Below are 27,621 nucleotides of genomic sequence, written 5' to 3'. Positions count from 1 at the left end.
ATTTGCATAATATTAAAAAAAAAACAAGTAAACTTTTATAAATATCAATATAATTTATAAAAGCTTAAAAATATAAAATTTTTAAATTTAGTTTAATTTGCCAAACCTTAATTATAAGTTTAAATTAAATTTAATTAAATTTATAAAAACCAAAATATAAACTATATAATAAGTAAATTTAATATTAATTGCAAATTTATAAAAAAAGATATTTTGTTTAAATCACCACTGATAATTTTATTAAATGTTATTCTAATATATGATTATATGATTGACATAAATTTTTTCTTTTTCTTTTTATTTTGAATATTTTTTTTTAATAACTTTTTTTCATCTTTATTAACATTAAAAGAAGTAAGTAAAGCTACTTTGTTTCTTCAAAATATTTCATTATTTTATAAATATTATATTTCTAACATTCTGTCAAATTTTTTAATTTAAATGTACTGAAATCTGTTTTTTCAATAACACAATATTTACATTGTATTTTTTATATAACTTTGAATATTAAAAAGAATCTAATATACTTACTTTATTTCCAATTTATTGCATTTGAAAATGATTTTATTTATTTGTCACAATATATAATTTAAAGAAATTTTTAAAATACAATTTATTTCTTTATATATGAACTTTTTAGAAGTTACATCATATTTAAAAAATATTTTATATTCAATTAAGAAACATTGGGCTAGATGTTAATTTGTATTAGGGCAGTGACATTTATTACGTAATATCCATTTACTATAAGCCCATACTCCCCCACCCTAAGGTTGCTTGCCGAAACCTAGGGGTTTAGGCAAGATGGCGTTTTGCCGAAAAGTGAAATTCTGCCGAAACTATATTAAAGTTATATTAAAAAACTGGCGAAACTTTGGAGAAAGGCGAAACTGCCGAAACTTATTATAAATGCCGAAACTGCTGAAACTCTGCCGAAACTATAATAAATCTATAGTAAAATTTTGACGAAACTAATCGTAGGATTTTGAGGAGGTTTAGGACGAACCTTACCCCATCCCCCATGTAATATGAAAAATCTTACGTTACACTTATATGTTATATGACCTTTAAATACCCTTCCACCCCTAAAATATTACGTAATAAATGTCACTGCCCTAATATTACTGCAAAAAATTCTTTATTAATTATATCTTTATACTAATTTTTTGTATATTATTATTAATTAATTAATTATTGTAATAATTATTTATCATGATATTTTAATAAAAATATATACAAACATATGATTTACATATTACACTAAATGAACTGAAGATAGTTATTTCAAGAAATTATTAGAGATGATAAATAAAATTATTTAGGGAAGTGACACATATTACGTCATATTCATTTTACTATGAATTCTACCTCCCTTCCCCCCTTGTTAGATTTAATAACCAATTAAATTTAATTATACAATTTATATAAATAGAATAAATGTAACGTTAGATTTTAATTATCCCCTTCCCTCCCTCTAATAATTATGTCATATGTGTCACTTCCCTTATAAAAAAAAAGAAAAAGTTATCTAAATATATTAAAAATTAAGTAAATTAAATATTATAAATATTATAATTATTATAAATATTATAAATACATCATCATCTATTAAAGATTCTAACAAACCCATTAGATTTGTTTCTTTTGATGATGAGAGCGGTAAAAAAGATCATTAATTAAATAAAAAGAAATTCAAAATGTCCAAAAAGTCTAAAAAATTATCATCTATTAAAGCTTCTAATAAATCTACTGAGATTGTTTCTTTCAACGATAAGAATGATGAAGGCCACCAACTAAAAAAGAATAGCAAGAATAGTAAAAAAAAATCCAAATCTAAGAAGTTTATACTGGTTGAATGATAAGGTATCAGGTTGTGGCATATCAGATAAAATCAGAAAAATATTATAAACTGATATGCTACTAGCAGATTATTTTAAAAATCAAATACATATCAGTAGCCAATAAGCAATTAATATTCACATAATTATAAATGATTTTTTAAACTCATATTGACAAATTATCAAATATCTGATAAATTATTAATTTTTATATGATAATAATACGATATTTATATTAATATTTTGTATATTTGAAGCGTTAAAATTTTAAATTACAAGTGAATTTTTCTATTAATATGAATAACTGACAAACATTTTTTTAGGTTTTTTTTATTGATTTTTATAATCTCACCAACAAATTGTCCTAAAATACTGTATATTGGTATGATACAATCATAATTCAATTTATAAAAAGCTTTTTTTCATAATTTGATATTGCAGATATTTGTTCTATCTTTGTCAATTTGACAATGGTATTAACTTTTACAATCATCTGCTAGCTTATTATACCATCTAATAAATACCAAATTGTATTTTACTGGCTTTATATCTGGTAAAACTATAGTATATTTAAAAGAATTGAATTCAACCAGGAAAAATATCAGTTGTATTATTATCATTTAAAACAAATTGAGATAATATATTTACTGATCTGAAGTGTCTTGCCAAAAATATGGACCTGAATACTTCAGCGCTAAATCTCAATCTACCAAATTGATTAACTTTTGGTAAAACTGTTATTGAATTTAATGATAAAATATGTATTTTCGATAGTGTTATAAAAGAATAATCATAAGTATTATTGTAATATTCTACTAATAATTCTTGTACTTCTTGTGAAAGATTTATATTTTTTTTCATTGGTTTAAATAATATTTCTGAAAAGGGTTCTGATCCCATTCCTATCTTTTCTTTTACATTTTTAAACATTGATAGAAAGTTTAATAAATAATCCAACAAATTAAAATTGTTATATGCTGTAAGATTGCCAATAGTTTTTCTAAATACGATATAAGGCAAACATGCCAAAAGTTGTTGTTAGTTTCCAACAGGACCTTGGAAAACTAATATATAGGTCATAAGAGACTTTTGGCCAAAAATACCACTTCGCCAAAATTCAAAAAATCGTTTTTTATAAATATCTCAGCATCTAGTGATTCAATTCTAATGAACTTTTTTTTATTTTGTAGCCCTTATTCAGATCTACAATTTAAAAAAAGGTTTATCGAAATTGGACCACTGGATGCCGAGATATTTACAAAAAAACGATTTTTTGAGCCCTTAAAAAATGGGTCAATTCGCCAAAAGTGTGACTTGGTCATTATTTCTCCACTTTTATGGGTTATATATTTAGACCCTTTGCTTATGGCTCTTAAAAATGAAAAGAAGGATCCTTATCGATTAGTTTCTCCTTCAGCTCCAGCTACTTTATCCTCCACTTCATGCTCTCCTGATGTTCTGGAAGTCAACAATTTGGTGTTTATGGATGACTCTACTTTGATCTCCTCTTCTAAAAAAGAAATGGAACATATGCTAATGATTACTGAAGAGTTTTATCATCTTAACAACACTTCTACCAATCATAATAAATATTTTTTGGCCACCTGTTGATTTTAACTTGCTTGGATCACAACTTAATAACACCTCTACTATCACTGTCACTCTTATCCCTATGTCCTCGTCCTTTCATTTCCTGGGTATTTGGTTTAACATTAATGGCTCTCAGAATTTCATTCAGAAACAACTCAAACAAGAATGCAATTCATTTTCTGCGACTCTCCACCCTGTGAAGTTAACTGTTCAACAAGTGGTTTATCTCCATAATACTGTTTTGATCCCAAAATTGGATTACAGAATGCAAGTTACGCATCTATCTAAGGCTGAATGCTCTATTGCTACTTCTTCAATTCGTACTTTGGTTAAGCACAAGGCTAAGTTATCGCATTCTATTCCTAACGTGATTTTATATTTATCACAAGTTTTGGCAGTGATAAATAAATAGTTTGCATTCGCAAAACCGCTAAAGTCAATCATTATCATCGTTTCTTATTTAATTTGTTATAACAATATAAAGAACAAATGGTCAATTGTATGACCATTCGTACAGAACAAATTATTAAAAGCCACAATGTAAAAAGAATATAATAATGCATAACAAGTAAGCAATCTACATTTTACATTTTACATTTTATATCAGAAGCGATCCCCATATATTTTTGAAACAATTATTCTAGAACTTCCATCTGTATTACTTTTTTATGATCAATAGTTCCTTTAAACCTTTCGGAATTTTTAGCACGTCTCGAACTATACTTTTTCCATTATGATGAACTGCTAGATCAAAGTCTTTCATAATAGAGATTTGCTTCGTGATTTCTTCCTGAAAACCACAGAAGGTTTATGAGTGATTAAAGATTAATAAACTATACTGAAACAAATTTTCTTACATGAAGAACTGCCATCAGGTAAAGGATTCCCTTGTACTTTGATATTGCATCAAGCGAAAATGGTAACAAGGTAGAATACAGTTCAGATGTGAGAAAAGTGCCATCGTTTAGCATGTTAAGTGAATACAATGTCATACGATATTCTAATAATCAATCAAGACACAAGATTAATAACTTAGGCGTCTCTTTTTTAAGATATTTGATACTCACCAATCACTTGCAAACTAAAAACTTTAACTTTAGTTGCATCTTCTACAAGAACTCGAAGGTGATCTAGCAGAATCGCAATTAGGTTCAAAATATCTGTGTGTAGAGACTTTTTTGCATCGTTAATAGCATGATCACCTGATGATGGCGATGGTGGGCCGATACCTCTGCGTGAAAAATTTCCTTATCATCGAATAATCGAACACCTTTCAAGATTGTTAGAATAATTAAGGAAACCATTGTTGAATATTAGAAGTTATAGATATATATTATTGCTTACCACTTATGTCAACTTTAACTATACCAGAATTTGTAGGTGATTTCGCTAGTTTAGATGCTGGTGAGTGCGACTCTATCCAATCAAAGCTAACATTTCCAAATGTGACTTCGTAAAATTTAAACAAAGAGGAAATGTTTTGAATGATATATTTTCGTTCTCCAACTTTTCTTGAAAGATTTGGAAATATATCGACCATATTGTAGCTAGAATTAGGAAACAAATTGGTTAAGCATTAAATCATCTAAAGAGTAACAATAAATGGGAAAAAAAAACTTACAAATCCATTAATATTTTTTCACAATAAAGGCGAAACCTATTATCTTTATCTTCAATATTTCCGATTTAAAAGTATCCTTTAATTCCTATAATACGGTAAAAAAGGTGTCTAGGCATTGCTTTTTGCTTCCAATCTAATGTTAATTAATATTGTGAAATACCTTCAAAACATTATCAATATAAGTATCTAAGGATTCCGTCCATAGAGATGGCCTCTGAACCGTAACTTGATTATACTTTAAAGATTGATTCATGGAATTAAGGTATTGGACAATCCTCTCATCATTCATCCTTCGCTTGTTTGGAGTATGAGAAAGTGAATCTTCATTTTGTAATTGAGGAGATAGTGACATTACTCCACTTTCTTTCGGATTTGTTACTATTTCATCATCCTCAAATTCGTCATTAGATGATTTTTCTCCCGATATTAAAAAGGGATTTTCATTAGTATCCTGTTATTGCAAAGGGTAATCAGGTAGAATTTAGTTAGCGGTCAAAGTCTAAAAACGATAACCCAGCAACAAAATATCCAATAACAGTCATTACCCTACAAATTCTGGTACGTTTTGTTGTTCTTTCCTTTTCTTCAAAGGGTCTCTTCGCGCTGGTAACGCTGGTGGTAACCGTATGATGAGTATATAGATAATGAGTATGATATAACCTTCGTTGTATGTATGGTATAGTTTTTCATTTTATACAGTATAGTTTTTCTATCCGTACTGTATAACTACTCTTAATCTTTATATTTTAAATAGCAAATCCCTAACCCTAACCTTAACCCTAACCATAACCCTAATCCTAACCCTAATCCTTACCCTAATCCTTACCCTAATCCTTACCCTAATCCTAACCCCAATCTTAACCTTAAAGTAACAGTATACTGTATAAAATTAATAACTATATAGTATAGGCAATAAAAACCATACATACAATGGGGGTTCATTATCGTATTACCGCCGTATGATCCTCTATAGCAGAGGTAGCGTCTTTGTTGCGCATATCTTCTATTGCTATCCTCACCTTACAATGTTCCTAATAGGAAATATTTTATTTTATTCCTAAATTTGCTTTAAGACTTACTTCTAGTGCCTGTAGCGTACTTGTGGATGTAACATTTCGATTTATTACTGCGTAATTCTTTTTTTTCATTTTTCAATTCAACTTCATCAATAAAACGTTTTACAACGATTGAAGAGAATAGCTTATCATAATTTAACAGTAGTTTCTTTGCCTTTTTATTGGCATACTCGTGTACATAACATTTTCTGCTTAAACTCTATACAGGTCGTCCTTGAGGGTATTGTTGATTGCATATTCAGATAATTCGGTTTTTTGCTCTATGTATCGCAAGGCATTGTTCAATAGTGATTTAAACATCTTAAACCCGAGTTTTTACGATTACGCGTAATACTCGCGTAATATGATATTTATGTGGCTTAGCGATATTTGATCGATCTGAATAATATATATACTATATATACTAATTATATTCCAGGTTTCGGAAAAGTAAACTCCTTCACGCGCAACCCTACTAGCGTATGGCCATTACTTCCTGCGTTTAGATGCTTGGCGCTAATCTGCAGAAATTCCTTGGATCATGCGTGTTCAAGGCCTACCCTGCATGTTAGTGTCCAGGTTGCGTTGTGTATACCTACTGGCATACGGCCATTGCTTCCTGTGTCAGATGTTTGGAAGCATTCTGCAGAAATTCCTTGGATCATGCGTGTTCAAGGCCTACCCTACATGATGTTTTCCAGTATACCGTGACTGAGACGCGAATCGCCACTGTCCACTCATTTCCTCTGCTAATTTTTTATTTATTTTTATACAAAAAATCCAATACTCAAACTTTATTAATGAATTTTTAGATACATAGCAAATCAGAAAATGCTAGAGAAACGAATAAAATATATGATGCTATCAAATAGGGAGGGAGTGCGCGGGATCCTAGACCATCTAATGCGAGACTCAACATCAATTATTTCTTTGCTCTCTCACGTTTACAAAAAATATCTATAGCTAATTTGTTTCTACTAACTACAAGATTCTCATCCCACACTCTTTTACTACACTAGATTTCCGAAATAAATTATCCGATACACTTACCACCACGATTCATTTTCACATAATTCAATTCCGCCTCATATAAAAGGGATTGACTGCTTAATTTTTTCTGCGTTATCGCCGGTACGATACTGCGCAAAGTTTCAGAATTCGGCACGAATGATGGAAAAATTTTTTTGATGCACTGCGCCAGACTTTTACTGTGCCGTTGCATGTGACGAGATTCATGTGAGTAATTTCGCTGCGTCTATTGTTCGCAATTTTCTTTAATTTTCAATTAATATATAGATTTTGTAATATTTATGGTAAATTTGTTGAAATTCAAAAGATATTTTCATTTCAATTTATTTATGATTAAACAAAGCTCTTATCATAACTATGAATCAAAAAGAATTTGGCCATATTTATAACTAAAGATTGAAAAAGGAATTATAATCACGTGATAGATCGAGACAAAATTATCTATAGAAAAGTTAATAGTATCTTTTTTTTTATAAAGAAGTTCAAATACATACCATATTAATGTTAAAATTGTACTTTACGTAATAAAAGTATTATTTACATTATATATTATTATATAATTTTATTGTGCAAAAAAAAAAAAAATTTTAAAAGTGTAAACTGCAATTATATTTGTAAATTATTTGTGAAAAAATAATTAATGAAAGAATAGATTCAACTATAAATTTGAGTAAATTGATTGATTAAAAAGAAACGATATAACGAACCGGATATTATCTAATCAATTAACATACCATCATTAAGTAAACAAAAAAAAACAAACTTCTAAAGACTCGTATAGAAAAAAAAAAAAGAAATCATAATCATCTAATAACTTTAATTACTTTAATTGATCCAATAGTTTGTGATAAAATTGCAAACTAAAATGATAAAATCAATAGTTTATCATAAAATCAATGGTTTATCTAAAAATCAATCCTTTAAATGCTTTAAATTGATTGATATTATAGTTTATTCAGACGATATTAATAAAGTGAGATTCTTTCATCATACCTACAAAAAAAAAAGCAACCTGGTCACTCCCCTAATACTTGTATCTCAACAATATCGAATGAAAAAAAGGAATAGAAGAATTTAAAATCATACAGAATACTCTAAATGTGGAATTATAGCAGATGAAAGGACAAAAAGTGAGAAAGAAAAAAAAAATTATTAACGCATAATCTTATTTAAAAAAAAATTAGTGCTTACTCTTGGTATAAAAGAACTTGATCATTGTCCAGATCCACAGAATCTTCTAGTGTCGGAGAAACCATTAATATGCGTTCACCAGATCCAGCTAAATGCTAACTGATTATATAGCATATATGACTAGATCAAATGTAGTTAAATTCATATGTTCGAATTCCCTATGGTTACATGTAGCTAACTTGTGATAATATAACTTCTAGACTTTTGTTACATCCACTTCTACTTATTTCATCATAGTATCTTCATTGTGAGTATAATGAATAATAATGATAAATCAATCACCAAGTAATTGTTAATGAATTAGTATGCATTTAAAAAAAGAGTCTATCTTTAGCAAAACAAAATTTAGATCGAAAAGGCACTCACCTTCAATTTTTTGTGTATATTTATCAATTAGACATATCTGGTAATGTTCCGGAAAGTTATTTGAAGAATTTATGGTTTTAACATGTAATGCAAAATTCTGGTAATGGTACGATTTTGATGATTAGCTAGCTTTTTTGATGAAAGATATTACAAATTTATCAATCCAAGATTCCTTTTCCAAATTCATTTAGAGTACAAGTTGAAATTCCAGATAAAGTTTAACAAGGGGCTGAATGAATTACAACTAAAGATTGAATATCCGAGTCATTATAGATGGGATCATGAATTTTTTTTTTCAAGATCTTAAAAAAAATCACATGAATATGAGTAATCACATGACATCACATTTCATTATTATATTATATATAAATTTAGTTAACCTTCAAATCTTTTTTTTTTCGATAGGCAGGCTTTCCCCCATAGTAACGCCTGAAAATGAATTTCTTGATTTAGTAAACAAAAATTAAAATGGATTAGTAAACATAACGCTAGTATTTACCTCTTTTTATATATATAGACTTGGGGTCCTTTGGAGAGGAATAAAAAAAAAAAAAGTAGATATAGATGAATTAAACAAATGATCTAAAAATGAAAAAAAAGTATCTTTTAGATTATTTCAAGAATTAAAAGATAATGAGTTTCAATGAACTTTTCACGATAAACTTACACAAAATTACTATATATGAAATATTAAAACAAAAAATTTTTGGTTATAATTTATTCATCAGCGAAATCATTGAAGGATTTGTTCACAAATAGATACAAAAATAAATTCAATCCTAATGTGCCTGTGAAACTACAGGAGGTTACTGCAACTTTCTTGAACTCAAAAAAAGAAAACCTTAGACTTTTTAATCATCAAAGAATTCTTGTCGTAAAAAAAAGGAGTCTAATTGTTGATAATAATAATATTCAATTACAAATAGAAATTACTCGAAAAGGTTTCAAAAACCTAAAAAAGACACTATAATTAATCAAAAGACAATTAGACAATCAAAAAAAAAGATTGTTGATGTTGTGCAGAAAAATCAATTTGTTGATCATAGTTGATCAATAACAGATATATTATTATTACCGATTATACGAATATATTAAAACCCAATATAATATTGTCCTATAGTATAACATATTGTTCTTGATGAATTTTTATCACCGCATTAATCATCACACCCATTAATGTATTTATATTGCTTGTTGCGATTGTTGTTTTTATTCAACTGCTTTTTGTAGTTTTCAATTTTACAATTTTACAATTTTATATATTCCAATATTGTACTTTTTTTTTCGTGAAAATGCCTTTGCAGAGTCCGTATAAACGCGTTATAGTTCTTGCTTTAGACGGTAAGTGAAAGGATGAAATAATTTTGTATTTAATATTTTATTTATACTGAAAGGTAAATTTAATTTATTTACATAGGCGTTGGCAGATTTTTTACAGAGGTACCAACACCCGCATTTGATGCATTTTTTGCTTCTGGTGCTAGTTCATTAAAAGCAAAAGCGATTGTGCCAACGGATAGTGCTCAGAACTGGGGTTCTATATTACATGGTGTTCTTCCAGAAAAGCATGGACTAAAAAATGGTGATGTTGAAGCAGGAGTACCATATAAAGAAGATGACCCTTATCCCAGTATCTACAAGATACTTGGTAATAGCTCTAAAGATATTAAGATGGCATCTTATGTAGCGTGGGAGGCAATCAATACTGGTATTATTGAATTGTCAGTTAAAACTGATTTGTATGCACCTCTTACTCATGAGAATGTTTTCTGGAAATGGTGGTTACGCTTTAAACATCATTGGCTTAAAGATTCTGTTTATGACTATACTGTAATTTCAAGATTAGTTGATTATATTCGTAATCCAGAGAATAAAGATGTAGAATTGTTGCTTGTCCATCTAACTGATGTGGATGAACATGGACATGGACATGGTTATGGATCTCAACCATATCTTGAACAAATCAAGATTATGGATTCGCAAGTCGCAACAATTCTTGAAACTATCGAAGAAGTGGGATGGAAAGATGATTCACTTATTATTATGACAACTGATCATGGTGGTATTGGAACACAACATGGAGGAGATAGTGATGTGGAAGTTAATGTATTCTTAGCTGTTAGTGGAGCAGGGATTGAACCAAACTCAAAGATTGAAAGTGAAGTAACTAACATGGATTGTGCAGCTATAATTCTTGAAGGATTAGGAAAGGAGATTCCTGAATGGTTTGATGCCAAATTACCTGCTGAATTTTCATCGAAGGTATGTAAATTAATTATTAATTTTTCATTATTTTTTTTATTTTTTTATTTTTTTTTTAAAAAAGTGATAGTGTAGTTAGTTGCTATTTTCATATTAGAATGGGATCAGCTCTACTATTGAGGTATCTTCAAACAAACCAACTGGACAAACAAAGAATTATGGTCTCTGTCCTGCTTGTGGTGGGCCCAAAACATCTAGTAATTGGTGCCCACCATGCTGTTCACAACTATTACTTGAAGATAATCTAAAAAATCCAAGTGGAGATGAAGATATAGATAATTTTATTAGAGAAACAATTATTAGTGCAAGACGATCTTATGATTACCTAGAATTTATACCTTATGAAAATTTCAAGGATATTAAAAAAATTGGAGAGGGAGGATTTGCTGTAGCATCATTGGCAACAAGAACTAATTGTTTAAAAGGCCATTTTGAATGGGATGAAGTAGCTAAGAAATATGTAAGACACAGTTATAAAGATTATCGTATTGCTTTAAAATCTTTTCGTAATAGACCCAATATAGCTAAAGAATTTCTTAATGAGGTTAGTATATAAATAATTATTTAAATTAATATTCTCGTTAAAATAAAATTTATTAATTTAAGAAATGATTTCAGATTAAAACTCATCATAAATGTATGATGTTACAAGAGGATGAATTTCTTCAATGCTATGGAATTAGTCGAAATCCAGTAACAAAAGAGTTTATTATAGTTTTAGATTACGCACAATATGGAGATTTACGACAATTTTTACAACAAAATCATAAAACTTTAAAATGGGAAGATAAATTAAAATTTACGACAAAAATTATTCAAGATCTTAAAGTTATTCATGAAGCAGGATTAATTCATTGTGATTTTCATAGTGGTAATATTTTACAAATATCCAACTATCCTCGTGTATCTGATTTTGGATTGTCACGTGCGGATCAAGATTTTGTTCCAGATGGTGGTATATATGGAGTAGTTCCATACATGGCACCAGAAATTTTATCCGGAAAACCTTATCGACAAGCAGCAGATGTATATAGTTTTGGAATTATTATGTGGGAAATTACTTCCGGTAAACCAGCATTTTATGATACACCACATGATTATCAACTTATATTAAAAATTATTGATGGTAATCGACCACCAATTGTTAAAAGTACACCATCATGTTATCTTAAATTAATGCAAAGATGTTTGGATAATGAACCAAAAAATCGACCTACAGCAACAGAAATTTATGAAATTTGTAATGAATGGTATAATTGTGTTAAAGAACAAAAAGTGGAAACAGAAATTTATCAACAATTTGCAAAATCTGATGTAATACCTTATGAAGAGGAAGAAAATATTGTTGAATTTAATAGAAACCTTTATACCAGTAAACTTGTTCATTATACCAATAAGATTATTACTAATAATTATGATTCTAAACAATTCGATCTTTGCTTATAAATATTTTAAAATTAATTGATAGAATTTTTTTTAATTTATTTTTTAATTTTATTAATTTTTAATTTTTTTATTTTATTTTTATTTTATTTTATTTTATTTTATTTTTTTTATATTATTTATTATTATTTATTTATCTTTCTTTTTCTTTTTCTTTCCTTTCCTTTCTTTTCTTTTTTATTTATTTATTTATTTTATTTGTTAAAATTTACTTTTTTTATTAACCAATTAAATATATTATTACAGTGATATACCAATATCGAGGAATATCATAGGATCATTTTTAAATGGTTTGATGTAAGTTATTATATCCTACCATATTAAGTGATTATATAATTATTAAAAATATATTAAATATTAAAATATGTAAATTTTAAATTTATTGAATTTTCGTTGTTTTAATAAAAAAAACATTATTTTATATATTAAAAAGAAAAAATTAAATAAATTTTGATTGGTCAAATTAAAATAAATACAATGAAATTTTTACCACTTACCAATAAATTAAAAATTACCAAATCCAGAATTTTTAAGTTAACTGGAGAGATTTGTTTACTTAAATTATTAAGTAACACTTGGGCATTGACTTAGTTACTCAAAGATCTACCAAATCAACTTTTAACGTTTACCATTATTCTCTTAATAAAAAAAAAGATCATTAAAAATAAATAAGTATGACAATGAAAAAAAAAAAAAAAAAATTTTAATATTATGATATTATTGTATCTATAAAAATATATATGATCTGTAAACATTAAAACAATCTTTCGTCATTCAAATTCATTTTAAATGTTGCAATTTTTTATCAAATCAAAATTTAGTTTACTTTAAATGATTTTATGTTTCAACTCCTTCCTACAAAGAGTTAATCTAAATTGATACATAAATAAGGGTTTATTTATTATATATATATATAATATTAATAGAAATATAAAAATATAATATATATATATTTTTAATCGATTGCATAATAATTTATAACCTAGATTTATTATAATAATCACATGATTATGCAAGGGATTTCAAAAAATGAAAAAAGGAATGTTATTGTAGGTAACCATGATAACTATGGGAATTTGGCATGAAACATTTCTAATAAATATTATTATTATGATTATTGATAATATATTGATTTATAACTATTATCATAATTGAAATAATATTATAAAAAAAATTAAACATTGTTTGATTTTTTTTTTAAAAATGACAAAGAGGAGAGAGGAGAAAAAAAAACACTACACACGTATCAAACAAAAGTATTAACCAAATATGTGACGTTAAATTACATCAAATACATCATTAACAAAGAAATTTAAAACAAAGACGAATAAATAAATAATAAATAAATGTACGTTTAATTAAAACTTTTCATTTTTATAGAAATAGTAATAATTTTTAAAAATAGATAGAGTTTAAGAGTTTATTGGAGATTAATTTACCAACAAATAACACGTACAGTTAAAAAAGTTAAAAAAGTTCGCGATTGATGGACCAATTTCACGTGAATCATTCGGGGATCATCGTAAGGGGAAAAAGAATATTATTATTTTGATCTTCGCATAATGTATTACAACATTAATATTCCTAAACTAATTACGAAAAATTCCATCAATAGAATGGAATCTTCTATTAAATTTAATGCGTAATAATAAAATAATCTACATATTTACATCCAAAACATCCAAAACAAAACTTTTTGTATCTCCGTAATAACTTGGACTAAAGCATATTCGTAATTTGGATTTTATAAATTTGATCTTTCCAATTTTAGTAAAGATCGAACCTAAAATGTTTCATATTTTGTATTATCCGCAGTAAGTTTTTTTATTCCCTTAATTTATCCAAGGATGTTTTTTGGCTTTTTTTTAATTAAGTTTCAAATGTGTGAGTTCACTTACATTGCATTAAATATTTCCTAATTAAGAAAATCTGCGTAATTTTGTAGAAAAAGTTGATGTAATACGCTAAATGACTGAAACTAGCTCTAAAAAAAATTGACAAATCTGATATCACCAATAATGGATATATTAAGTTAATTTTTCTCTTACTTCAAACCTTTGACCCCTAGAAAAAAAAAATTTCTATTGTTCTTATTGTTTTTTGAATTAAAACAATTTTTTTTTTCTTAAAAAAAATATTCTCATTAAAGGTTACGGGAAAATGCAGAATTTTAATACCCCCTTTTTTTTATTATAAAAATGAGTGAAAAAATTTTATTATTTTTTTTTTTCATACCTCAGATATAATTTTTTTTTATTTCGCTCATCAAGTTCTTTGTAAATTTGTAATCGTCGAACGTATTATAAATCATCATGGATAAAGATGCTGAATTTACATATTTTATGGTTCTTACAGTATTAATGACTATGGTAAGTAAAAGATTTATTAAAATACTCGTAGTGAGTAAACACTCGTAGTGAGTAAATACTCATAGTGAGTAAATACAGTGACTCGTACTTATATATCTTATTTATTTCAAAAAATAAGGCTTCTTTACATAATCTCGTTAAATCGATCCTACTTTGTCGTGATAATCGTGCAAATGATTTAAAAATATCAATTATAAAACTTATTCTTAATCTAAGTGGTCTCTCATACAGTATATTCAATATTGGAGTACTTCTTACTAAAAATACCACTTCTTTACCTGAATGTTTGACGGTTACATATTTGCAAATGATAACGAACTTTGCTTTTTCTGAATCTATCATGATTTTCTTGGTCTGGAAACTAAGAAAATTTAAAACATCAAAAATGGATGATTTTATTGGATACGGTTTACTTTTTACAAGAAGTTTATTACATGTAAGTATTTTATTACCTTGTACATCTTGTACATGCATTTTTAACATCTTTTCTTTTTTTTTTATTTATAGATAATATATATTGTATTCGTACGACCACAAATAATTCTTGATAATAATACAACCTTATGTGATAATGACGCGAATCATGGAAGGATATTTTTGTTGATTATGACCATAAATGATCTTCTGATTGACGTTTACGTTGCATTTCGTTTTATTCAATATATAAGAAGAAATTTAAAATCATCTCAAAATGATCAACCCTTTTATTCATCCTATAAATTAATCATATGGAATTCTTTACGTATTTCTATGATATCAATTCAACATATAAATACTATAATTATTAAACCACCAATCTTTGATTATACGATCGAAACCATTATCTTCATTATCTTGTCATACGTCATAACATTTAATGTAGGAGGATCGGATGATGATCATCACCTAAATGAAAATTCTTTAGAAAGTGGTAATTATAAAGGAAAAAATGTAAAAAATGATGATAATAATAATAATGATGATGATACAACTTCTGATGATGAAGAAGTTATATTAAGAGCTTCTAATGGAATGTTATTGGATATGCCTTTAAAGAATGTTCGAGATGAAATTAAGATGGAACAAAAATATAAAATTGAAAAATTGGATCCTAGTGGTGATGTTGGAATTTTAAAACAATCCTTATCATTTTATGAAGTAGCATCAATGATTTTAGGAAGAGATAGTAAAAGACAATCTTTTTAATTTAATTATAATTAATTTAATAATCGATATTTTTTTTTTTTTTTTTGTATAATTTTGTAAATAATGTATTTTTTTTTCCAATAAAAATTTTTTTCGTTAAACTGCAGTGCAGTTCACTAATAAAAATCTTATATTAAGAAACGTGCGCCGCCGGAGTCATAATAACTCTTTAAAGGTAAAAAAAAAAAAATTGTGTGTTGGGTCATAAAGGGATTTCGAACTAAACAAAGAAAGTTAAAAAATAGGTTATTAATTGTGTATATTATAAGGTTTGAAGGTAATTTGCCTTTATTACATTAATAATATTTATTATTATTCAAGTTTCATATATGTTTCAACCCGACAAAATTGGAATTATCATTCATTCTAAATTAAGTAAGTCCACAATCGTTGATCCCTAAGTCATCACTCATCACCTCTACTTTAATATAATCGGATGTTTAAATCCATAATAAAATTTAAGCAATTGTCTTATTGAAGATTTCCAAATATGTAAAACTAGAGAAACAAAAGAATAAAAAAATTATTTTATCATTTGAAACAAAGAAACCTGAACTATAAAAAAAAAAAGGTAAAAAATTTTTTTTTAGAATGACCCTTAATAACTTTTCCTTTTTTAGATTATATCAAGCCATTTGACCTATTTTCGTATAATAAAGTTCAAAAGAGGATTGTTTGTTTTCAATTTGTGTTAAGTAAATTCTAAAATGAATAATAATAATAATATTATTATTATTATGATTAAAAACAAAAATTATGTTCATACGTTGAACTTTAAAAAAAAAAATTTTTTTTTTTACGTATGATAATTATGATATCAATAGTTAATTTTCTGTTTGATGTATTTTTAAGTTCGAAGGTTGTTAATAGCAGCTAAAAAATTAAAATATTTAAATATTTAATAGTAAAGCAAAGTAATCATGTGTCGATCTACCGATTTATTTATATTTGACCAGAATTAAGCATTGGTAGCATTGGTGAAATTAAGAATTAAGTGTGATTCATATCACATGATTGTAGTCCAATAAATTCATTTTATATGATCATGTGATTATCATATAGACCTGACTCACCTGAGTGTGTTAAGTCAAATGACCCATTTGGCATTGACGAATCAGTCAGTTATTACAGACTCAAATTCAGTACTTCTAATTAATGTCGCTTTATAATTGATTATATTCCATTCAGCAAATATTGTGTATATACTCACTATTTGAATGCTTGCAAGTGATGCTAATTCCATCTTATCTCCCCATCAGAACCGTGGCCGAATTTTTTCTTTATACTTGATATTTCCTCCAGGCATATCGAAATATTCTGCAAGCAAACATTATTCTTCTAATCCAATCTAAACTTTAACATTCCCAAGATATTCATGGTCCTTATCATGCAAATCGTGTATAATCGGTAATACAGTAAATGGACAATTCAAAACTATATTAAATTAATTATTTTTTTTTCCCTTAAAAGGTGAAAGTTCGGAAAATCATTTATAGAATCTTCTATCGGAAAACTTCAGTCCGTGTGCCATGTTAAATGAAAGATCTTTCGGTTTACTAAGATGATTGATTAACTTAATTTAGCTAACATCGACAAAAAATTTGTTAAACTTTTACCAATCAAAGAAATAAATACATTCAATCTATATAATGTAGTTACCAAAAATTAGGTATCATAGAAGAGATATTATCCGTTGGAAATAATTCGGGCAACTTCCCGGAATAATCCTTTTTCAGTGGAACACTATCGCCAAAAAAGGAAATTGTCATCTTACTGAGTCATAATTCTGGTTGGAATTATAAATTTGGCCTGAATTAATGCCCGGGTAATATTCGATTAACGGATACATGTAAAATCGGATATCTGATACAAACTCTAATTGGTAAATATTAAACAATACTTTTCTTTGTATATTGTATTATATAAAGTTTTTAGATAATCTAATCTCCTTCCAATTTTATACAAATTATTTATTTCGATATTTTAACAAAAATAGCTAAACGAAATGATTATTTAAAGAAGTGGATTTTTCTTTTCTTTTTGCCTTTTAATTATATTTTTAAGACATGAGTAAGTTTGAGAGTCACAGTGTCATTATAATTACGATATTGAGATATAATTCGATGTAAATGTTGTGCTTATTTGTCTTTTTTCTTTTATTATTACAGGTACAGGTTTCGGTGACATGAGTACTTGTCATGCAAGCGGATGCTTCAATGTCTTATCAGTTCATTCTACCGGCTGTATGAGATGTCCAAAACACTGCTCATGTACTGGCGATAAGGGTAATTAAATATATTTTCATTTATCTTTTTTATCAAATGTTAGGAAAATTATTCTGTCTTGATATCTCAATATCGTAATTTAAATGACACTGTGACTTAAAATTATAAACAAACTATTGTATTTAAATATAACAAATATAACTCTCAATTTGAACTTTTTCCGTATAAACTTTTATTCTGATTCAATAAAGGTATACAGATATAGTACATTCCAAATTTTACGTCATATTTTTTTTATTTATTAATGTAATGTAAAATTTGGTTAGTATATTATACGTTATACTTCAGATCACTTCTTACCTTTTGATATAAGGTATATCTCTGTAAAAAAAATCGATCCGTTTGTTATATTCCGTCTTTTTCCGTAAAAGGCGGAATTAATAACCTTATATCCCGGAATCATTATCGAATTATTTACATTTTCCGTGAATGGATCCGTGAAAGGCTCATTTTTACGGAGTTTTTACAGAAATAACGGATAAATTTTTTTTTATAGGGTATTAAAAGAATTATACGTCATCTGTCTATTGTTTTTGATTTATTAAGTCATTATCTTAATAAATGGTTTGTGTGAATATTGTAGACAATATTAATATAGAAGAGGTTGATCGGGTAAGTAAAAAATGGATATCAATAATAAAGATATATGATGGAGTAGTGGACATTTAAAGAGAGAAATGAAATATGAAAATTTTACACCTACGGAAAATTCGGATTTCGTCACAATTTTAATTTTTCCACCACTGCCTCTTAACCTATTATATGGCGGTAATTTCGTGCAATGTACTGATGTAACAAGCCTTCTTTTTAATAAATATTTCTTTCATAAATCTCTTCTATAATTATTAGACGAAGTATGCAAACCTGAATTGTTGCTACAATACCGTCCAGAATTCTAGTACTGGACCAGGGTTATTGATGATTTTCAATCTTCCACATCGGAACCATCAAAAAGCTCAGAGGAACACTTTATTATATATGGTGCAGTTTTGATAATTTACGCGTATTATTTTAGCTTTCTTTCACGTTTATATTATTAGAATACAAAATCGTTATTTAAAATTAAAATAATTATAATTTTTTATATGAAAAATATAAATATTAAATGGAGTTATTTTTCACGAGATAGATATCTTATTGTGTAAATCTTTTAAGCTATCATTTAAATTTACACTTTATGGAGTTAAAGGTAGTAAGCAACTTATAAAACTTACAATAATTTACATCAAATATTTGAGAAAAGACTAAAGAACCCTTTTATAGAAATAAAAAATTATCATCCTGATAACTTGAAAATTGTTGATATTGTTATTTTAAGTGAAATAATTATTACAAATCTTTTATCATCCAATAACTAATAATTATAATTACATTGTTGAGTAAGCAATAATATCATTTTAACTAATGAGATTTCTACTGAGGAAATTACAAAAAAAAATCATGTTTAACAATATCAAAGAAAGTGAATTATGCCATTAACATGGAGTGTCATACTGATAATGTTGGAGACTTGAAGTTGCTTAAAGTTAAGATAAGGACATGAATTATTGAATGTTGGTTTATTCCGATAAGTGCGGAGTTCAACTATTTACCCCAGTAACGCCACAAAAATTTCCACCCACGTGATTTTTGGCCAGCATTATACGTCTCGGCTGGCATTAAGAAATTAATCATGTGTGACAAATAAGGCGTGACAAATAGGATTTTACACCTGGAATATATAGTAAAAATGGGAAAACAGGAAGGGTGTGACGCCAGTGACAAATTTTTAGTGTCACGTGGGAGTGGAAAAATTTTGCGGTTCAACTAGTCAAATCACGTGAATCATGTACCCGAGTTTTTTTTGATGGTTACGTTGACCTGAATAATCATGCTAACGATTATTTCTAATGTGTGAGAAAAAAATAATTCATTGCCTTATTGTTGTTATGTTAAACTTGCCTAAAAAAATTTTGGATGCTGTAGGTTTTTGTATCTTGAAATTTTATTGGTCAATTTTTGTAATTCATATCTATAATTAATTGTTTTTTTTCCCTTAAAAAGTAAAAGTTCAGAAAATCATTTATTGCAGAAATCTTCTATCGGAAAACTTCAGACTTCCATTTGCCGTATCAAATGAAAAAAACCATTCAAGAAATTTAAAGTTTACTAAGCCAATTAACTTATTTAGCTAACATTGACTAAAAATTTTACCAATCAAGGAAATAAAAACATTTCAATCTATATAATATAGTTGAAGGATTAAGATGTTCACATGTGATTAACGGTTATGCGATTAGATTAAGAATCATTGAAGAGAAATTAGTAAGTATTAACAATGTTTTTCTTTGTATTTTAATGTATTTTATAATCTAATCTCTATTTCACAAATTTCATTAGTCGCATGACAAAAACATTTAAACAAGGTTTTATAATCATATTGTGTTATATAAAGTTTTTGGATAATCTAATCTCTATTTCCAATTTCAAACAAATTATTTATTTCAATATTTTAATATCAAATGAAAAAAAAAGAAAAAAAATAGTTAAACGAAATGATTATTTAAAGAAATGGATTTTTCTTTTTTTTTTTGCCTTTATAATTATATTTTAAAAATGAGTAAGTTTGAGAGTCACAGTGTCATTATAAATTACGATAATATTGAGATATAATTCGATGTAGATGTTGTGCTTATTCGTCTTTTTTTTTTATTATTATTACAGGTACAGGTTTCGGTGGCCAGAGTACTTGTCATAACAATGGATGCTTCTCTAACGTAGATCATCATAGATGTATGAAATGCTCATCTCACTGCAGATGCACTGGCGATAAGGGTAATTAAATATTTTTTTCATTTATCTTTTATCAAATGTTAGGAAAATTATTCTGTCTTGATATCTCAATATCGTAATTTATGATGACACTGTGACTTAAAATTTAAAACAAACTACTGTATTAAATATGAACAAATATAAATATCCACCTCTCAAATTTGCGTATAAACTTTTGTTTTAGATTTGGTGTTTGGTTCCATTTATGATTCAATAACTATCAAAGTTTTTTCTTTTTTTTTTTTTTGATTGAATCTTAATTGTTTTCTTCAATATGAAAATTTTTTGCCTATTTATATCTTTCATGGATTACAAACTTTTGGATTTAATATTGTGTGCATTACGCATGTCTCCATATTTGGAAAATATTAAATATGCCAAATTTTTAGTTTATGTGGATCACATTTTGACTTTTTGGGGCGGCTGAAACAAAGCACCTAAATCATGTATCACTAATATACAATAGATATTTATTTAGACAATATTTCAATATTTTTAATATTATTTTTCTATGATTATGTGTTAACAATATTTTTTAAAGTTCAGTATGAATATTGTCTTAAAATACCATTTTATTGTAAATTATTGTCCGGAGCGAAGTATAACTTTTATGAAAAATTGACTGTCGATCATTGTCACATGAAGATTTCCATTTGTCCCGCAAATATTCTATACATATTTGTCAAAAAAAGTCAATAGTTTTGGAAGTGTAAATAACTATCTAAAGATAGTCATCGATCCTAAAGAAAAGATTATCGGTCTCTCCGGTCCTACAGTACATGCAAAAGGATCATGTAGGACCGCAGTCTTTACGGTGCTCATGATCATGGCAGCGATCAATATTATTGTCAGTCAAATCTTTTTTTATATTCTTAAAAAAAAGGAGTAATTAGCAAATATTAAAGAAACAAAATAAGCAAAAGAAATCTACCCACGTATGAAAACATTCTAAGGTCAGAATAGTCCTAAAAAAAGACACTAAAAAAAGTCTAAAATAAAGAAATTAAGAAAATAGTACGTACTACCCTTACCGTTAAAAAATTTAAAAATTTGTAATACGGAAACGGTTCGATTCCACAAAGATGAGGTTATATATCCCTATAAAAAAATTTTTTGGGAGTTCGGAATAAAAACTAGAAAAATGATCATTTATCGGAGTTTTTTCCAGAATTTTTTTTCGTAGGTCAATTTAATATTAGTTTTTTTAAAAAAAATATGGTATAAACAAAATAGAAATAAGTCCATTTCAAGTTTGCTAAAGTCCTAAACTCTTAGAATTTCTTACAACTTTGCTGCACGTTAAAAAAGACTTTTAGAAAAATAAAACAGTCCTCTGTAGTCTGTAATACGCTGACTGATTCTTCAATGGAAATAACGGCTGTATTCAAAATGCACTTGCAGAAATAATAAGAAACACGAAAGAGATTATTTTGTTCATAAAAGATTTTTTTCAATATTTTTGTTTTTATTTTAGATCACTTTTTATATATGGCAAGCATTAAAATTTTAAATATAGGTAATGAAATTTATTTAATAAGAGATAAATTTTACAATTTTGTTATGATTATTCTAACTATCTATATAGAATTGGCCATTTATTACTATGATCAATTAATTGTATACCAAATTTATTAGCAACATTAAAATACTTTTGACTGATTTTATACCTTCCAATAATTTCTAAATATTTTAATTTACTATTATTATTTAAACACTCTTTAAAGAAGCATTCCAAGTAATTAACTTTAAATACCGAATCAAACTCATCTTTAAACTGAATCTTTTGTAAATTTTTAGGGATTGATTCGCCTAAATTTTTAAATTTTACTTCAGTCCACGATTTATTATATTTTAATATTGTACTAATATAAACTAATTGAGTACATGATTCAAATATAAAAATCAACTCATCTGGATAAATTTCAGTAAGTTCTAAATGAATTAATGATTTTAAATGAAGTGGAATTTGTTTAAATAGTGATTGACAATCCTGACCATTTATCCTTTGATAATTTATAATTAATTTTTTTAAAGTAGTTGAAGAAGACTGAATTAATTGATTCAGAAAATTTTCAAAACCGTAATCATATGTTGAGAATTCAAAAACTTCAAGATTTCTAAGATACTTCGCCCATGGAATTGAATCATTATCTATTCCTATGCAATATTGTAGCTTTAACTCTTTGATATTTTTAAGTGAACATAATGAATCTAATGCCGTTCCATTTATTTTATCAAAAGGTATATTTTTTAGGTTTAATATCTGCAAATTTTCACTTTGTGTTGATAATGATTCGAATACAATATTATAATAGTCACCATTATCATTATCCAATAGAATTTCCGATAATATAATGTGTTGCAACTTGTTTTGTAAAGAAATAAAACGTGATAATGAATTTGCTATCTTGATAGAATTATTTCCCTCGTTGTGAAGTAAATTTAAGTTACGAATTTTATCCAAAAAAGCAGGGTAAGGATCAATTTTGCTATCATAATTAATACTATTGCTATAATATAATTCTTTTAGTTTAGTCAATTTACTTCTTTCATCACAATAATTAATAGTTAATGGTTCAACGATGTTATTAAATAACTTTATATTATCATTTGTAAGTGTAATTTCTAATTTTGTTAAATTATTGTTACAATCTGTACTCAAGGATTTTGCAAGATTATTTAAAATTAAGGAAATTATTTTCGGAATTTGATCTTTCCTTACATTATCTAAAACAAAAATGGGTAACCATAATTTTTTGAAAGTATTTAATTGATCTAAAATTTCTAGATCAAAATTTAAACCACGAATAAAAGTGATATAATTAAACGTTGGACTAGGCGAATCTGTTAAGATCATCTGTTCAATTTCCGATTTAGGAGTACAACTTAATAGGGTACGAAGCAATCTAATATAAGACAATGCTAAATCTGGGGAGTTTCGACAATAACTTGGAAATGGATATGCATATAAGATTGGTGTTGAAACTCTACACCAATGTCTTGATACTAACGTACAAGAACGTAAATCTTCAGTTGATTCATTTTTACAGGATCTATCAGCATGAATTCTATTAGGAAGGTATAAAAATATATTTTCTAGGCATTCTACTGGTAAAAATGATGCCATTTGAAATTGATAATTGAGTGCAAAATTTAAATTTTTTTTTTTTTATCAAGTGCAAGTTTGAAATTTTTAAGAAGTATATATATAATTTTTTTTTTACCAAATCTAAGTTTTTGAGATGGTAAATTTACGATCATTATATATTATTTTTAACAAAGATTTTTTTTTTAATTATTTGTTTCGCTTCTTTGTAAATTGTAATATAAGGACTCTCGCCATACTGTGGATTTTCATTTGATTAATTTTCATGTTTTATGAGAAACAAAAAATTGTCGCTGATCTTTTGTTTTTAAATATAAAAAAACAAAGACGTTCTTTATATTTGGCTGCACAATTGTTGTTTGTGTAAATCCATCGTACTTATGCAATCAAGTCTTTGTTCTAGTTTTTCAATTTCCGAAGTCAAATTAGAACTTAATAAGTTAAACACGATAACAGAACGTTTATATTATGATTTATAATTGTAAAACTTGGGAGTATTTAAAGTTATCGTAATTAAAAGTTTTATTTGATGCTCATAATATATTTTAAGTTTCATATTTCTTTATTATAAGTTCCTTTGTGCGTTTAATAAGACATATGGTAACACAACGAAATTAATTCCAAGTTCTAAATAAAATTTTGTATATTACGGTAATACTTGTATTACGGATCACACATTGTTATATCTAAATAACTGTATACTATTTTGTTCATTTCTTGAAGAACGAAAAGAAATTTGTATTCATGGCATTCTTTCATTTATTAATGATATGAGCGTTTTCATATACGGTATACATTTTTATTGCTCATGATTTTCATAATTAAGAGATTAAGTATTTGCCTACTAGTACTGTTTAAACAAAAATGGTAACGATGAAATGGTAGAATCTTTTAAAAATACATAATAGAAAGTAGGTTAAAAAATGCAGAATGTTATTAAAAAAATTCCCAAAATCTAACTTTTTCTGTTATTAAAAAAAAAAAAAGTTACAGCACCCAGTATTCCCACGTTGTCCCCAACCGTAGTACTGACTGGGCCATCAGTGGCTTAACTTCGGAGATCGGACGGGTTCCGGTGCTTTTCACTGTGTATGGCCGTAACTGGAATAAGAATAAAAATTTATTTATTTATTTATTTATAGAACAGGTTATTCGAGTACGCAGAATAATTCTAATTCAAGGTTGTTTTGTTTTTATTTGATGCTCATAATATATTTTAAGTTTCATATTTCTTTATTATAAGTTCCTTTGTGCGTTTAATAAGACATATGGTAACACAACGAAATTAATTCCAAGTTCTAAATAAAATTTTGTATATTACGGTAATACGGATCACACATTCAGTGATATTAAATAACTGTATACTATTTTGTCTATAATTTTCATTTCTTGAAGAACGAAAAGAAATTTGTATTCATGGCATTCTTTCATTTATTAATGATATGAGCGTTTTCATATACGGTATACATTTTTATTGCTCATGATTTTCATAATTAAGAGAATAAGTATTTGCCTAGTACTGTTTAAACAAAAATGGTAACGATGAAACGGCAGAATCTTTTAAAAATACATAATAGAAAGTAGGTTAAAAAATGCAGAATGTTATTAAAAAAATTCCCAAAATCTAACTTTTTCTGTTATTAAAAAAAAAAAAGTTACAGCACCCAGTATTCCCACGTTGTCCCCAACCGTAGTACTGACTGGGCCATCAGTGGCTTAACTTCGGAGATCGGACGGGTTCCGGTGCTTTTCACTGTGTATGGCCGTAACTGGAATGAGAATAAAAATTTATTTATTTAAAATAAAACAGGTTATTCGAGTACGCAGAATAATTCTAATTCAAGGTTGTTCTGTTATCAATTCCATATTATTTATTTTATTTATTGTATTATTTTACTAATTATTTGGTAAATGTCGATCTGCTGCGGAAAAATTTTTGTAAGAAAAAAATTGGTGACGGACTTGGATAAATTTTCTCAAATTTTGGTTCATTTCACGTCAAATTTATGTTTCATAAAGCAGGGAAAACGGATCTATTTTAAAATAGTTTCGTATATATTAATGAGTTATTATTCCTTCTTTGCTTTTGAACAGCATATCTGAAGTTGAATGTCTTCATACATCAACCTTTGTGGATAGATACTACTGTATATCAGCCTTACTAAAACAAAAGAGCTCCTAACGATCAAAATTCTGAAACTTAAATAATTTTGTTTTATATATTAAAATAAAATGTTAATATAACTTTTTTTAAAACTATTATGAATCTTATTAAAACGAATGTTTAAACTTTGGAAATATTATTTACGTTCATTTGCGGTTCAAATGAAAATTTTTTTAAATATTATAATTGTTTTTCTCGATTTATTATATTACTTATACTGTGTATCAAGAAATTTATCTCTGTTTAGGATAATTTAAAATTTCTAAAAATTTTTTTTTTCTCAATATGATTAACTTCATACCTTTAATTTTATAAAAATTTATTATGTATATTATATAACTTAATTAATCAAAATATTTAAAATACAGGTTTTATAAACAAAAAAATACAAGAAAAAAAAATCTATAGTATATTACACTTTAATTAAGATGTTTTCGCTCATTTTTACTTTCGCTTTACCAAATGCTAAACATATTCTACACATCACAGGCATGGCCACTATCATTATAGGACTGAATGCTAATGTAAAAAAAAAGAATACTAAAACCCAGGCGACTGCGGTGCATATGACATTAACAAATACGAAATAAACGAAACACATCCAAGTGTATTCATCCAAACAAATTCTTATACCATATCGTAAAATGCCTCCGTCGGTTTGAGTGTGAGAAGCGACTTGAGCTGATGTACGGAAAACCGGTGGATACATGTGTGAGGGTTTATGTTTACTTGTGCACATTGTTGCGGCGATTAATTCAAGACGACCAAGTGCTCTATAAGACAAAGCCGTTCCAATACAAAAAAAGAATCCGAGTGGGGGAAAAATTAAAGAAACAATGGCGAATAATAGCATTGTTCCACACCAGATACCAGAAAATAAAGCAATAACCGGCGCGATAAACAAGAAATATAAAAGACTTTTCCAAGCATCTGGATTAATAACAGGTCCCCAATATTTTTCTATGCACGTTCTCTTCTTTTTCTGTTGCTGCTGATGATATTGGTCTCTGGGCACATTATAATTATTATTCCCTTCAATATAAACTATAGTTGATCCATCTTGTTGAAAATATTCTTGTTGTTGAGGTGAATTATAACCATAATAATCATGTTGCACGACAGGTTCAATTTGTTTTAAGTTTGTATTTTGATTATTATCAACCTTTGAAGAAGTTGAAGATGTTGCACTTCCGCCTGCTTCATAAGGTGGTGGTGGAGTTTCAACATCAACGTTTAATTTATTTTGTGTTTCAGAATTAACATCCTTAATGCTTACTTTACTTTCGTAAGTTGGGTTAGTCATGGT

At 27.0% G+C, this 27,621-nt stretch overlaps 8 protein-coding genes across 8 annotated transcripts; 3 read left to right on the top strand and 5 right to left on the bottom strand.

The window, feature by feature from the left end:
• Nucleotides 1-2,423: 2,423 nt before the first annotated feature.
• OCT59_001819 (uncharacterized protein) lies at nt 2,424-2,768 on the bottom strand (the record flags this gene model as incomplete). Its single annotated transcript, XM_066144102.1, has 1 exon — nt 2,424-2,768. One exon carries the CDS (start codon nt 2,766-2,768, stop codon nt 2,424-2,426), a length of 345 nt encoding a protein of 114 aa, XP_065995301.1.
• A 1,318-nt stretch (nt 2,769-4,086) lies between these two features.
• On the bottom strand, nt 4,087-5,057 carry OCT59_001818 (uncharacterized protein; the record flags this gene model as incomplete). Its single annotated transcript, XM_066144101.1, has 6 exons — nt 4,087-4,218; nt 4,286-4,428; nt 4,496-4,601; nt 4,658-4,698; nt 4,773-4,975; nt 5,050-5,057. The coding sequence occupies 6 exons, from the start codon at nt 5,055-5,057 to the stop codon at nt 4,087-4,089; spliced, it is 633 nt and encodes a 210-aa protein (XP_065995300.1).
• A 131-nt stretch (nt 5,058-5,188) lies between these two features.
• OCT59_001817 (uncharacterized protein) lies at nt 5,189-6,163 on the bottom strand (the record flags this gene model as incomplete). Its single annotated transcript, XM_066144100.1, has 5 exons — nt 5,189-5,500; nt 5,595-5,709; nt 5,888-5,928; nt 6,003-6,080; nt 6,149-6,163. The coding sequence occupies 5 exons, from the start codon at nt 6,161-6,163 to the stop codon at nt 5,189-5,191; spliced, it is 561 nt and encodes a 186-aa protein (XP_065995299.1).
• Nucleotides 6,164-9,982: 3,819 nt separating this feature from the next.
• Nucleotides 9,983-12,659, top strand: OCT59_001816 (uncharacterized protein; the record flags this gene model as incomplete). The annotated part of the gene is made up of 4 exons (XM_025328420.2): nt 9,983-10,031; nt 10,108-10,952; nt 11,050-11,496; nt 11,571-12,659. 4 exons carry the CDS (start codon nt 9,983-9,985, stop codon nt 12,396-12,398), a joined length of 2,169 nt encoding a protein of 722 aa, XP_025166812.1. The 3' UTR covers nt 12,399-12,659.
• Nucleotides 12,660-14,707: 2,048 nt separating this feature from the next.
• Nucleotides 14,708-15,949, top strand: OCT59_001815 (uncharacterized protein; the record flags this gene model as incomplete). Its single annotated transcript, XM_025322214.2, has 3 exons — nt 14,708-14,764; nt 14,883-15,200; nt 15,272-15,949. The coding sequence occupies 3 exons, from the start codon at nt 14,708-14,710 to the stop codon at nt 15,947-15,949; spliced, it is 1,053 nt and encodes a 350-aa protein (XP_025166813.1).
• A 2,066-nt stretch (nt 15,950-18,015) lies between these two features.
• On the top strand, nt 18,016-19,227 carry OCT59_001814 (uncharacterized protein; the record flags this gene model as incomplete). Its single annotated transcript, XM_066144099.1, has 4 exons — nt 18,016-18,019; nt 18,118-18,234; nt 18,818-18,846; nt 19,084-19,227. The coding sequence occupies 4 exons, from the start codon at nt 18,016-18,018 to the stop codon at nt 19,225-19,227; spliced, it is 294 nt and encodes a 97-aa protein (XP_065995298.1).
• Nucleotides 19,228-22,553: 3,326 nt separating this feature from the next.
• OCT59_001813 (uncharacterized protein) lies at nt 22,554-24,276 on the bottom strand. The gene has a single exon (XM_025322215.2). The coding sequence runs from the start codon at nt 24,170-24,172 to the stop codon at nt 22,619-22,621; it is 1,554 nt and encodes a 517-aa protein (XP_025166814.1). The 5' UTR covers nt 24,173-24,276; the 3' UTR covers nt 22,554-22,618.
• A 2,240-nt stretch (nt 24,277-26,516) lies between these two features.
• OCT59_001812 (uncharacterized protein) lies at nt 26,517-27,618 on the bottom strand (the record flags this gene model as incomplete). Its single annotated transcript, XM_025322216.2, has 1 exon — nt 26,517-27,618. One exon carries the CDS (start codon nt 27,616-27,618, stop codon nt 26,728-26,730), a length of 891 nt encoding a protein of 296 aa, XP_025166815.1. The 3' UTR covers nt 26,517-26,727.
• Nucleotides 27,619-27,621: the final 3 nt, after the last annotated feature.

Source organism: Rhizophagus irregularis, chromosome 10, assembly GCF_026210795.1.
Source record: "Rhizophagus irregularis chromosome 10, complete sequence".
In the NCBI taxonomy this organism is placed as follows: domain Eukaryota; kingdom Fungi; phylum Glomeromycota; class Glomeromycetes; order Glomerales; family Glomeraceae; genus Rhizophagus; species Rhizophagus irregularis.
Note: the sequence above shows the minus strand (reverse complement) of the source record. Positions and strands in the feature narration are given on the sequence as shown.